The sequence below is a fragment of the Bombina bombina genome, chromosome 2 (genome assembly GCF_027579735.1).
Source record: "Bombina bombina isolate aBomBom1 chromosome 2, aBomBom1.pri, whole genome shotgun sequence".
NCBI lineage: Eukaryota > Metazoa > Chordata > Amphibia > Anura > Bombinatoridae > Bombina > Bombina bombina.
Window position 1 is genome coordinate 416825357 of NC_069500.1, and position 14262 is coordinate 416839618.

The 14262-nt window shown below is 39.3% G+C and overlaps 1 protein-coding gene across 1 annotated transcript in view; it reads right to left on the bottom strand.

The window, feature by feature from the left end:
- Positions 1–3128: 3128 nt before the first annotated feature.
- PPM1F (protein phosphatase, Mg2+/Mn2+ dependent 1F) overlaps positions 3129–14262 on the bottom strand; it is a 214571-nt gene continuing 203437 nt past the window's right edge. Inside the window, exon 7 of the mRNA XM_053701941.1 lies at positions 3129–6762. Within this exon, the coding sequence (XP_053557916.1) occupies positions 6395–6762 (368 nt within the window). The 3' untranslated portion in view covers positions 3129–6394. The remainder of the gene's footprint in view (positions 6763–14262) is intronic.

The window sequence follows — 14262 nt, forward strand, 5'->3', positions numbered from 1 at the left end:
CTCAGTGGCAGAGTCCATGGTGGAAGGGATGACATGTCCACCAGATCTGCATACCAAGTCCTGCGTGGCCACGCAGGTGCTATCAAAATCACAGAAGCTCTCTCCTGCTTGATCTTGGCAATCAGACGAGGGAGGAGAGGAAATGGTGGGAACACATAAGCCAGGCTGAAGGACCAGGGCACTGCTAGAGCATCTATCAGCTCTGTCAGCATTTTCTAGAACTTATTCCTCTCTCTAGAAATAAAAATACTGAACATACCTCAAAGCAGGTAATCTGCAGGCCGTTCCCCCAACTGAAGTTTTCCCATATTCATCAGTTATGTGTGAGAACAGCAATGGACCTTAGTTACAAACCGCTAAGATCATCAAATCTCCAGGCAGAATTCTTCTTCTAATTTCTGCCTGAGAGAAAAACAGTACAACGCCGGTAAAGTTTAAAAATAAACTCTTGATTGAAGGTAAAACTACACTAAGTCACCACATATCTCTTGATACTTCCTTTCTTGTCGAGAGTTGCAAGAGAATGACTGGGGGTGGCAGTTAGGGGAGGAGCTATATAGACAGCTCTGCTGTGGGTGTCCTCTTGCAACTTCCTGTTGGGAAGGAGAATATCCCACAAGTAATGGATGAACCCGTGGACTGGATACACCTTACAAGAGAAATAATTTTTCTTTGGTTGAAAGTTTAAATGGTGATTTTTCTTTGCAAAAGTGTGTTTTAATTAATGACTTAATATTCAATGTTTTATTTCACATGTACAAAAGAAAATCTATAAAATTGATATTAGACTTGAATGTGATATTTGTGTTTAATGTTTGCAAATCTGCTCTCTGGCTTTGAATTCAGTGCAGCAGAGTCGATGGCCGAAATTTTTTATATTTAAACTGCCAATGTAGCGGTAGTAAAGATACTTTTACTGTGAATATTGTGAAGTTTTAAGCTCTTAAAGAAGGCAGCGTAGTCCATTGAAATGTGTTGAGCACAATATAGCCTGGATTTATCCATAAGCTGATAGTTGAATATCTGTGAATTTCTTCATAGTGTCAAATGAAAAGTATGTACCCTGAGGAAATTTGAGACATTGTGCTCTAGCAAGCTACTAACACCGTGTGGACCAGTGCCTCATCAAAATAGCACAATTCTTAGAACTGCAGCGGTTAAACTTAAGAGGGGAGTACTTTTCTTTACCATATTGTTGTAAACTCTAGAAAGTTTATTTATTTTAGAATATTCTGAATAGTCTACATAATGAAAGTAGAACTCTGACAAACTTGTTTAGAGCTTTCAGATCCAAAAATGGTCTGAAAGTTCTCTTTGGAACAATGAAGAGATATGAATAAAATCCTATCCCTTGTTCTAATAATGGAACAGGAACAATCACGCCCATCGTTTCTAGATTTGAAATTGAATTGAGAAACAGATTTTTTGGAACACTAGATAGAATAAAACTTCCTCTGGGAGACCTTGTTCTGACACATATCCAATAACCCTGAGATACTATATTCAGAACAGGGATCTGAAACAGACTGGAACAAGTTTATTGAAAAACGCACGGCCGTATTTTGCAGACTTGGAATTAGGAGTAGATTTTTTGATTGTTTAGGCCTGTTCCAATAGGAACTTGGCTTCCAGGCAGGGCCAGAGGGACCTTGCTAACAAGAGGAGGAATCTTATTTTTGTTCCCTGTTCTGATGAAAGAGATGGAAATGAATAAAAGCCTTAGACTTACCCGTGGACTTCTTGTCTTGAGGAAGAAAAGCTCCGTTACTTTCAATAATAATAATAATAATAATAATAGTCTGCTGACATTTCTTATCTTATACCAAGGATGAATGTAAGTTTTCTTGCTTTTTACATAAACAATTTTATGTCTAAAGTTCTGTTATTTTGCACTGAGTATGTTGTAAAACGGGGGCAAACATAAAGCTCCTCTTTGTCAATTTAAAATCTATGTGATGTATACTAAATAACCTCAGCAGTTTTTATAATAAACAGAGCAGACAGACTATATTCTGTGTGCGTGTCTGATTTTGCTCTCCTTGTGTGGTGAAATGCACTGCTTCAGCTGAGGTTTAGAATACTTATTGGTGATAAGGTGTATCCAGTCCTAAAAAGTACCCCTAACAATTCTGGTGTCAGAAGCTGGTATTTTTTTCACCTTAGTGAAAAGAGTCCACCCCTCCTTGTGACGTAATGGTGTGTGACGTCTGACGTATGTTTTGCATATTGGCTTTGACAAGGGATACCATAATTGATTAAACAGATTCATTTAGGGAATTAAGTGCCAAACAACTGGGGACGGACACTTTGTAAGAGAGTGAGTCTCAGTTTGGCACATTCCAAACTCAAGTCCAAATGTGAGTTGTAAAGTCTGTTCAATGAAAAAACATTACATGAGTAGAGGTACAACTGTAAAAAAGATAAGATAATAGAATACACATCACAGCGAGTGTATAGTTTAAACATTAAGAAAACAGTAACACATTTCGTAGTATATCTAAGTAAGAATACATTTTTTGATCAATTAATGTCAATTAGAATATTTTCAGTAAACGTGTCAAAAGTATGTTTGTATATGAAGTCTAATAACAGAGGACCAGGCATGAGGATTGTAGAGATTAAGAAGGGGAGGTTAGTAGATTGCCACATTCCCAGAATCAATTTATAAATTTCTAATTTATTTGATCCTAAGTATCTATATCTTTTTTTAATGTTAACGTGAGATGAACTTGCTTTTTCCTGCTAACTAGTATAGGTTTGGAGGATTGTTTTCAGAGTCTGGGGATTAGCTGCTTAGTACCATTGGCCAGAATAAGGAATAGGTTAGTTTTAAGCTTGAAATTAAGCTATGGGGGTAGATTAAAAATGATAAAAGTTCACACTGCAGTATTTTCGGTTATTTTTTGTATCTTATCACAAATCTTTGTCATTGTATACGACTACCTCTGTTTACCAGCACTACAGAATTTAGTGGCACTATATAAATAAACGCTAATATTTAGTCTAGGTTTGCTGTGGTAAGGAAAATAAACAAACTGTGTTCTGTACTTTTCTATACATATTAAATACAGTAGCACTGAATATCTGTACTGTAAAAACACAAAATGCTGTGGACAGCACTATACAAATGTATACACACATACGTATAAAGATGTTTATTTAACAATACAAATGGATCAATAACAGAATAACAGTCTAGTTATCTTTGGGTTATATACCACAATACTGAACAGAATATATAGCTTTATTTAACAGTTTAAGTACGGTTAGTTTGGGGACTAGAGGCCTAATTTGGCCTCCAGATAACAGCACAATGCTTGTCTCTCCTACCAAACTATGGAGAGGTCATTTTAGTACAAAATAATATTTACCCTTAATGAGGTAATTTTGTTCATATGGATAAACACATTTATCAAATGTTAAGTTCCACCTCAAAGCCGATAGACAGGAACACCTGCTCACAAGGATTCAAATGCACAATGAGCTATATTCATTCGCAGCCTCTCCAATCTTTTCAGTTCCTATGTTTTATCGAAGTGCTTATGTTCAAAATACTCTGAACCTTCTTCATAACTAAGGTTAGAAATGAATGCATCCTTTGCTACCTATATTAGTTAATTTACCAAATGGGGCATACCATTTGGGTGGGTTTTCATTTATTGACATTAAAACAAATATATAGAATTACAACTTTCCCACCACAAATAAAACAAAAACATCAAATTAAAGTATGTGGTGAACTTCACACTTCTATTGTGAATATGTCTGGTCTATATATATAAAAAGTGTGCCCTCAACCCCTTTGGCAATACATGGGTGTAATCTATCCTACCAGTGCTACACTGGCCTTAAAAAAATAAAAAATAAAATAGGAAAAAATATAGACCAACATTTTACACCCAAGATACTTAAGCACTGTTGTGTGTGAAACACAGAATTAGCACAGCAGAAGCAAATTTCCTCTTACACATGGAATCTAATCTACATTAGATAATATTCTGGAACTATTCTGAATATTTCCTCATTCTTCAGGAACACTAAATGTGGATCTTATGTAACTATGCTACTCTTCTAAATATTTTCTAGGAGAGTTTTCTTTAGTATGTTACCCTCAATTTTCAATTTCAAATGTTTTTGATATGGATTTAAAAACTTGGCTATGGCTAAATGAAACTAACTTCATTCTCTTGGTGTCCTTTGTTAAAGAGAACACATAAGTGGGCTCAGGAGCATGCACGTCTTGAGCAATATATGGCAGCAATGTTTGCAACACTATATGTAACACTGTTCTTTCTACAAGGTGCCAAATACCATTGGTAGACGTGATACTTGTTATTTAAGGTATTTTGCAGCTACTGTTGTCACTAATTAATGAAGAATCAGATAAGTAGAGGTTGTTACGAATTATCTGGAGAGCACAATAATATATTTTGTTTAATCTGTACTATACTTTACTATCTGATAAAACAGTAACCAGAGCTTAAGATCTTTAGAATTTTCTGGTCTAAAGGTTTCTTACTTGCCTTGGAGACAAGCTATGTGTTATACAGTTCCATCAAAAAATTCTAAATGTGGAGAAGGTATAACCAGACCTGATCTATGGCCGACATTCTGACCTGTTCCAATCATAAAAGCTTGCATGTTAAGTTTTGTAAACAGTATAAGGTCTAACATCTGGTATTAAATTCAACATATAAAAAGGATGCAAGATCACAAAGCCAAATGAAATTAATATAAATTTGAAATTAAAAATTCCGGCAAACTTCAGGAACTCTAATGCTTGCAATAGTGACATGAAAGTTAAATTGCTTTGGTTTTACAGAGTCCATAAATTACCCTCATCATTATTTCAAATAGCCAAACCAAATGGCAGTTTTAAAAGCATTTTTTATGCAGATCTTTCCCAGTGCAGTATTTAATTACGGATATATGCTATCCATACATAAAGAAAAATTACTGTAATGTCCATTTAAGTAATCAGCGTCAATGGGGTTTTCCTTGACTTTGTCTGAGGACAATGTCTCAAGCTTGCAAGGAGCAAATAAATGGTTCTTCAGCTAAATTATATAAACCAGATCCCTGAATTGACAAATATAAAACAGGACATGCATGGGTTAAATAATGACCTCCTGATATGATCCATATTATTATAGAACTAAAGAACATAAATTTAATGAAATTAGCTTTACATAAGTTCACAATTCCAGGCTGGGGAAGAATACAGCACAAGAGCATAAGCTTTTCAAACCTTTTGTGTTAATGATCCATTAATCAGCCTTGAGGCAGAGATAAGCACATTCAGTTAAATGGTTTCTAATAAGAGCACATATAGTTAAATGGTTTCTAATAAGAGCACATATAGTTAAATAGAGATAAACATATGAACGAGTATAAAAGTCAACACAACACATATACATTTACAAAAAATTTAAATATAATTAACCAATATTTAAAATACGGATGCACATTGTATTTAGGTTAACTGGCTCTAAGCAAGTCAAGCGTTTTATTTTTTTCATGTCAAGGCAGAAGGTTTCAATAAAGTACTAGAGGGGGCTATGCTAACACTGTAGAGGTAAGAGCAACTAAATACTCATATAGTTTATTTATTAAAGTGTATAACCCATTTCAAGCTGTGTCAATAACAACGTTCAAGCATTTTAAGCACTGAAGGAGTTACAATGAATAAATCATGTATTTTCCTACCAATAGCTAATGCAGCTGGCAGAATATATTTGATGAATCCCTGATTACAACTCTGTTTCCTTTGCATGCTCCAATTCAGTATGGCCATCAAAAGATCTGAGAGCCAGTCAAGGCCTAATCTCACAGAGCAGCACAATGTTATTTTATAGGCTAGCGTAAAACAAGGCTTGCTCATCTGACACAAGACAGCATGTTTTGGAACAGGACAAATATTGTCCGTGGCTTTGTCCACATGCATTACACAGGTAAACAGTTTAACACCTTCAGATGATTAACATTTTTGCAGCCAGTAAAGCAGAAAAAAAAAGGTTTTGTGCTGCTGGCATCAAAGATGTCGTAATACTGTAGACACAGCAGGATATAATTGTGTTCTTTTGTGGACTATCTTCCAAACGGATGGCACTGCCTGCTCTGAATAGCTCAGTACAATAATAGTGATTTGAATCCCTTTGCACAAATCTATGACCTAACTATAATACTGTTAGCCCCTTCGCTAATATGGGCTTCAACTTTGTTTGTTACTACTCGCAGAGGAAAATGACTTCTCTGCCAAGTTATTTTGCTTTTAAAACAGAGAATTTAGGCATCATTCTCGGGCCACGTACTTTTTACAATTCCCACTCCTGTCTCAGGTTTCCTTTATACAGCTTTGAAGAGCTTTCACGAGTACAGATGGATTAAAAAAAAATCACCCTGCATGGTCTGAGGCAGCCTCCACATCCTCAGCCCCAAAATCAAACAGTGGCTCCCCTTCTACACTCCCTTGCGCTAGATAATCCTCTAATACACTGCGGGGGTGCCGCAGGAAGACCACGAGTACTGTGATGTTATCTGCAGAACCTCCATCTTTGGCTGCTGCAACAAGCCTCTCTGCAACACGTTGACCATCTCCTTTATGTTCTTGTAAGTGACCCAGGACCAGCCCAGGAACTTCCTGCAGTGATATTGTATCAAAGAACCCATCACATGCAAGCACCAGGAAATCGTCAGAACCACTAAGGGCACGAGAAACCACATCACCTTCACTGGACACATACGGCTTCTGGTCAATATCACCTAAAAATGTCAAATATCAAGAGAGTCATAAGATAAACTTTACACAGATAAAATGTGAGAGCTTCTCTAAAACACACAAAAACAAGTAACTCGTATTTTACATATGCGTGCCACGGCCATCTAGTAGGAAAAGGTTTATCTGGCAGGAAGGGGTAAACCACTAGTTTCTGCGTATGGGAAAAAAGGGCATAGTTCCTCTTCTATCTCATAAAGCTTTAATCGCAACTGTCTGTGTAAGAGCTGTTCATGTACATAAATAATAAGAGGGTCATACTAACAAAAAAATATGCAAAATGAGGTACCAAACCTAAGACAATAAAAATAACTGTTACAGGTGATAGAACCATATGTTGCATGCCCACAGGCTACATGGTTAAAGGGAAGTTAAAGGGACAGTTTACTCCAGAATTAGTATTGTTTAAAAAGATAGATAATCCCTTTATTACCCATATATTAATACACTTTTTACCTCTGTGATTACCTTGTATTCTAAGCCTCTGCAGACTGCCCCCCTTATTTCAGTTCTTTTGACAGACTTACATTTTAGCCAATCAGTAACTCCACTGGCAAGAGCACAATGTTATCTATATGGCACACATGAACTAATGCCCTCTATATGTGAAAAATTGTCAAATTAATTCAGATAAGAGGCAGCCTTCAAGAACTTAGAAATTAGCATATGAGCCTACCTAGGCTTAGCTTTAAACCAAGAGAACAAAGCAAATTTGATGATAAAAGTAAATCGGAAAGTTGTTTAAAATTACACACCCTATTTGAATTATAAAATTTTAATTTTGACTAGACTGTCCCTTTAAAGGTTTTAAATCTGCATGAGCAATTACTCAAGATATTACAAGAGATATGCATTTTTATAATCATATACAATCTTTTGAAAAGTCTCTGTGTTACCTCTAACTTGTCTCCTTTGGTGAGGCAGAAATGTGATCACTGTGTAATTTACAGCTCAGTCAAGCAAACCGTTGTATATGTTAAGATTGTAGTGAAAATGTTGAATTATACACAGAAAAAGAAAAAAACTAATATACTTGTATTAATTATTTAAGAAAATTGTGGGATTTTTATTTCTGAGAATTTGAAGTGCACACAGCAGACTTCACAAGCTTAACCCTGCTACATATCTGTCCCTCTTTTGCTTCAGAAGAGGTGATAAAATTAGTGACTGCAAATCAATGCAAGTTTTACTAACAAAATTACAATGTCTAGCCAAGTAAGACAAATAGTTGGAGAGTTTGAAAATTGAAAAACAACTGCAGCAAAAAAGGAGTTATCCTATTTGGAGAGTTTTGCCTCTCAGTGTGCTTGTTAATTTATTGCAACACTATACAAAAGCATTGTAATAAAAACAGAATTTATGTTTACCTGATAAATTACTTTCTCCAACGGTGTGTCCGGTCCACGGCGTCATCCTTACTTGTGGGATATTCTCTTCCCCAACAGGAAATGGCAAAGAGCCCAGCAAAGCTGGTCACATGATCCCTCCTAGGCTCCGCCTTCCCCAGTCATTCGACCGACGTAAAGGAGGAATAATTGCATAGGAGAAATCATATGATACCGTGGTGACTGTAGTTAAAGAAAATAAATTATCAGACCTGATTAAAAAAACCAGGGCGGGCCGTGGACCGGACACACCGTTGGAGAAAGTCATTTATCAGGTAAACATAAATTCTGTTTTCTCCAACATAGGTGTGTCCGGTCCACGGCGTCATCCTTACTTGTGGGAACCAATACCAAAGCTTTAGGACACGGATGAAGGGAGGGAGCAAATCAGGTCACCTAAATGGAAGGCACCACGGCTTGCAAAACCTTTCTCCCAAAAATAGCCTCAGAAGAAGCAAAAGTATCAAATTTGTAAAATTTAGTAAAAGTGTGCAGTGAAGACCAAGTCGCTGCCTTACATATCTGATCAACAGAAGCCTCGTTCTTGAAGGCCCATGTGGAAGCCACAGCCCTAGTGGAATGAGCTGTGATTCTTTCAGGAGGCTGCCGTCCGGCAATCTCGTAAGCCAATCTGATGATGCTTTTAAGCCAAAAGGAGAGAGAGGTAGAAGTTGCTTTTTGACCTCTCCTTTTACCAGAATAAACAACAAACAAGGAAGATGTTTGTCTAAAATCCTTTGTAGCATCTAAATAGAATTTTAAAGCACGAACTACATCCAATTTGTGCAAAAAACGTTCCTTCTTTGAAACTGGATTCGGACACAAAGAAGGCACGACTATCTCCTGGTTAATGTTTTTGTTAGAAACAACTTTCGGAAGAAAGCCAGGTTTAGTACGCAAAACCACCTTATCTGCATGGAACACCAGATAAGGGGGAGAACACTGCAGAGCAGATAATTCTGAAACTCTTCTAGCAGAAGAAATTGCAACCAAAAACAAAACTTTCCAAGATAATAACTTAATATCAACGGAATGTAAGGGTTCAAACGGAACCCCCTGAAGAACTGAAAGAACTAAATTGAGACTCCAAGGAGGAGTCAAAGGTTTGTAAACAGGCTTGATTCTAACCAGAGCCTGAACAAAGGCTTGAACATCTGGCACAGCTGCCAGCTTTTTGTGAAGTAACACAGATAAAGCAGAAATCTGTCCCTTCAAAGAACTTGCAGATAATCCTTTCTCCAAACCTTCTTGAAGAAAGGATAGAATCTTAGGAATTTTTATCTTGTCCCAAGGGAATCCTTTAGATTCACACCAACAGATATATTTTTTCCATATTTTGTGGTAGATTTTTCTAGTTACAGGCTTTCTGGCCTGAACAAGAGTATCAATGACAGAATCTGAGAACCCTCGCTTTGATAAGATCAAGCGTTCAATCTCCAGGCAGTCAGTTGGAGTGAGACCAGATTCGGATGTTCGAACGGACCTTGAACAAGAAGGTCCCGTCTCAAAGGTAGCTTCCATGGTGGAGCCGATGACATATTCACCAGGTCTGCATACCAAGTCCTGCGTGGCCACGCAGGAGCTATCAAGATCACCGATGCCCTCTCCTGATTGATCCTGGCTACCAGCCTGGGGATGAGAGGAAACGGCGGGAATACATAAGCTAGTTTGAAGGTCCAAGGTGCTACTAGTGCATCTACTAGAGTCGCCTTGGGATCCCTGGATCTGGACCCGTAGCAAGGAACCTTGAAGTTCTGACGAGAGGCCATCAGATCCATGTCTGGAATGCCCCACAACTGAGTAATTTGGGCAAAGATTTCCGGATGGAGTTCCCACTCCCCCGGATGAAATGTCTGACGACTCAGAAAATCCGCTTCCCAATTTTCCACTCCTGGGATGTGGATTGCAGACAAGTGGCAGGAGTGAGTCTCCGCCCATTGAATGATTTTGGTCACTTCTTCCATCACCAGGGAACTCCTTGTTCCCCCCTGATGGTTGATGTACGCAACAGTCGTCATGTTGTCTGATTGAAACCGTATGAATTTGGCCTTTGCTAGCTGAGGCCAAGCCTTGAGAGCATTGAATATCACTCTCAGTTCCAGAATATTTATCGGGAGAAGAGATTCTTCCCGAGACCAAAGGCCCTGAGCTTTCAGGGGTCCCCAGACCGCGCCCCAGCCCACCAGACTGGCGTCGGTCGTGACAATGACCCACTCTGGTCTGCGGAAGCTCATCCCCTGTGACAGGTTGTCCAGGGACAGCCACCAACGGAGTGAATCTCTGGTCCTCTGATCTACTTGTATCGTCGGAGACAAGTCTGTATAATCCCCATTCCACTGACTGAGCATGCACAGTTGTAATGGTCTTAGATGAATTTGCGCAAAAGGAACTAAAAAACCTATTACTTCCATGCACTGCGCTATGGAAGGAAGAGGAACAGAATGAAGTACTTGACAAGAGTTTAGAAGTTTTGATTTTCTGGCCTCTGTCAGAAAAATCCTCATTTCTAAGGAGTCTATTATTGTTCCCAAGAAGGGAACCCTTGTTGACGGAGATAGAGAACTTTTTTCTACGTTCACTTTCCACCCGTGAGATCTGAGAAAGGCCAGGACAATGTCCGTGTGAGCCTTTGCTTGTGGAAGGGACGACGCTTGAATCAGAATGTCGTCCAAGTAAGGTACTACTGCAATGCCCCTTGGTCTTAGCACCGCTAGAAGGGACCCTAGTACCTTTGTGAAAATTCTTGGAGCAGTGGCTAATCCGAACGGAAGTGCCACAAACTGGTAATGCTTGTCCAGAAATGCGAACCTTAGGAACCGATGATGTTCCTTGTGGATAGGAATATGTAGATACGCATCCTTTAAATCCACCGTGGTCATGAATTGACCTTCCTGGATGGAAGGAAGAATTGTTCGAATGGTTTCCATTTTGAACGATGGAACCTTGAGAAACTTGTTTAGGATCTTGAGATCTAAGATTGGTCTGAATGTTCGCTCTTTTTTGGGAACTATGAACAGATTGGAGTAGAACCCCATCCCTTGTTCTCCTAATGGAACAGGATGAATCACTCCCATTTTTAACAGGTCTTCTACACAATGTAAGAATGCCTGTTTCTTTATGTGGTCTGAAGACAATTGAGACCTGTGGAACCTCCCCCTTGGGGGAAGCCCCTTGAATTCCAGAAGATAACCTTGGGAGACTATTTCTAGCGCCCAAGGATCCAGAACATCTCTTGCCCAAGCCTGAGCGAAGAGAGAGAGTCTGCCCCCCACCAGATCCGGTCCCGGATCGGGGGCCAACATCTCATGCTGTCTTGGTAGCAGTGGCAGGTTTCTTGGCCTGCTTTCCTTTGTTCCAGCCTTGCATTGGCCTCCAGGCTGGCTTGGTTTGAGAAGTATTACCCTCTTGCTTAGAGGACGTAGCACTTGGGGCTGGTCCGTTTCTGCGAAAGGGACGAAAATTAGGTTTATTTTTGGCCTTGAAAGACCTGTCCTGAGGAAGGGCGTGGCCCTTGCCCCCAGTGATATCAGAAATAATCTCTTTCAAGTCAGGGCCAAACAGCGTTTTCCCCTTGAAAGGAATGTTAAGCAATTTGTTCTTGGAAGACGCATCCGCTGACCAAGATTTTAGCCAAAGCGCTCTGCGCGCCACAATAGCAAACCCAGAATTTTTCGCCGCTAATCTAGCCAATTGCAAAGTGGCGTCTAAGGTGAAAGAGTTAGCCAATTTGAGAGCATGAATCCTGTCCAAAATCTCCTCATAAGAAGAATCTTTATTGAGCGCCTTTTCTAGTTCATCGAACCAGAAACACGCTGCTGTAGTGACAGGAACAATGCATGAAATTGGTTGTAGAAGGTAACCTTGCTGAACAAACATCTTTTTAAGCAAACCCTCTAATTTTTTATCCATAGGATCTTTGAAAGCACAACTATCTTCTATGGGTATAGTGGTGCGTTTGTTTAGAGTAGAAACCGCCCCCTCGACCTTGGGGACTGTCTGCCATAAGTCCTTTCTGGGGTCGACCATAGGAAACAATTTCTTAAATATAGGGGGAGGGACGAAAGGTATGCCGGGCCTTTCCCATTCTTTATTTACAATGTCCGCCACCCGCTTGGGTATAGGAAAAGCTTCGGGGGGCCCCGGGACCTCTAGGAACTTGTCCATTTTACATAATTTCTCTGGAATGACCAAATTCTCACAATCATCCAGAGTAGATAACACCTCCTTAAGCAGGGCGCGGAGATGTTCCAATTTAAATTTAAATGTAATCACATCAGGTTCAGCTTGTTGAGAAATTTTCCCTGAATCTGAAATTTCTCCCTCAGACAAAACCTCCCTGGCCCCCTCAGACTGGTGTAGGGGCACTTCAGAACCAATATCATCAGCGTCCTCATGCTCTTCAGTATTTTCTAAAACAGAGCAGTCGCGCTTTCGCTGATAAGTGGGCATTTTGGCTAAAATGTTTTTGATAGAATTATCCATTACAGCCGTTAATTGTTGCATAGTAAGGAGTATTGGCGCACTAGATGTACTAGGGGCCTCCTGTGTGGGCAAGACTGGTGTAGACGAAGGAGGGGATGATGCAGTACCATGCTTACTCCCCTCACTTGAGGAATCATCTTGGGCATCATTTTCTCTAAATTTTGTGTCACATAAATCACATCTATTTAAATGAGAAGGAACCTTGGCTTCCCCACATACAGAACACAGTCTATCTGGTAGTTCAGACATGTTAAACAGGCATAAACTTGATAACAAAGTACAAAAAACGTTTTAAAATAAAACCGTTACTGTCACTTTAAATTTTAAACTGAACACACTTTATTACTGCAAATGTGAAAAAGTATGAAGGAATTGTTCAAAATTCACCAAAATTTTACCACAGTGTCTTAAAGCCTTAAAAGTATTGCACACCAAATTTGAAAGCTTTAACTCTTAAAATAACGGAACCGGAGCCGTTTTTATATTTAACCCCTTTACAGTCCCTGGTATCTGCTTTGCTGAGACCCAACCAAGCCCAAAGGGGAATACGATACCAAATGACGCCTTCAAAAAGTCTTTTCTGTGTATCAGAGCTCCTCACACATGCATCTGCATGTCATGCTTCCCAAAAACAAGTGCGCAATAGAGGCGCGAAAATGAGGCTCTGCCTATGATTAGGGAAAGCCCCTAGAGGATAAGGTGTCCAATACAGTGCCTGCCGGTTATTTTACATAATTCCTAAGAATAAAATAATTCCTCAAAGCTATGAAGTATTAAAATATGTTTATATATCAATCGTTTTAGCCCAGAAAATGTCTACAGTCTTAAAAGCCCTTGTGAAGCCCTTTTTTTACTTATGTAATAAAAATGGCTTACCGGATCCCATAGGGAAAATGACAGCTTCCAGCATTACATCGTCTTGTTAGAAATGTGTCATACCTCAAGCAGCAAAAGTCTGCTCACTGTTTCCCCCAACTGAAGTTAATTCCTCTCAACAGTCCTGTGTGGAAACAGCCATCGATTTTAGTAACGGTTGCTAAAATCATTTTCCTCTTACAAACAGAAATCTTCATCACCTTTCTGTTTCAGAGTAAATAGTACATACCAGCACTATTTTAAAATAACAAACTCTTGATTGAATAATAAAAACTACAGTTAAACACCAAAAAACTCTAAGCCATCTCCGTGGAGATGTTGCCTGTACAACGGCAAAGAGAATGACTGGGGAAGGCGGAGCCTAGGAGGGATCATGTGACCAGCTTTGCTGGGCTCTTTGCCATTTCCTGTTGGGGAAGAGAATATCCCACAAGTAAGGATGATGCCGTGGACCGGACACACCTATGTTGGAGAAAAGGTTTTATATCCCTTTAAAGGGACATTAAACAGCTGAGTACAAGTACAGTTGCATGGTTACTACTCACCATATGATTGTGTTTCCTAGTGTACCTGCAGCTCTCGTTATCTTATTTTAACATTATAGAATCCGGCTGGTAAAGCTCTGCATTTTGTACTGGGTGCTGCCATCTTGTAGCTTGCGTATTGTTGCATCCTGTGACAGAAGCAGAGCACTTTCACAGATCTATGTGTTTACTGGCTTTTTAACAGCTGTACCCTGCACTT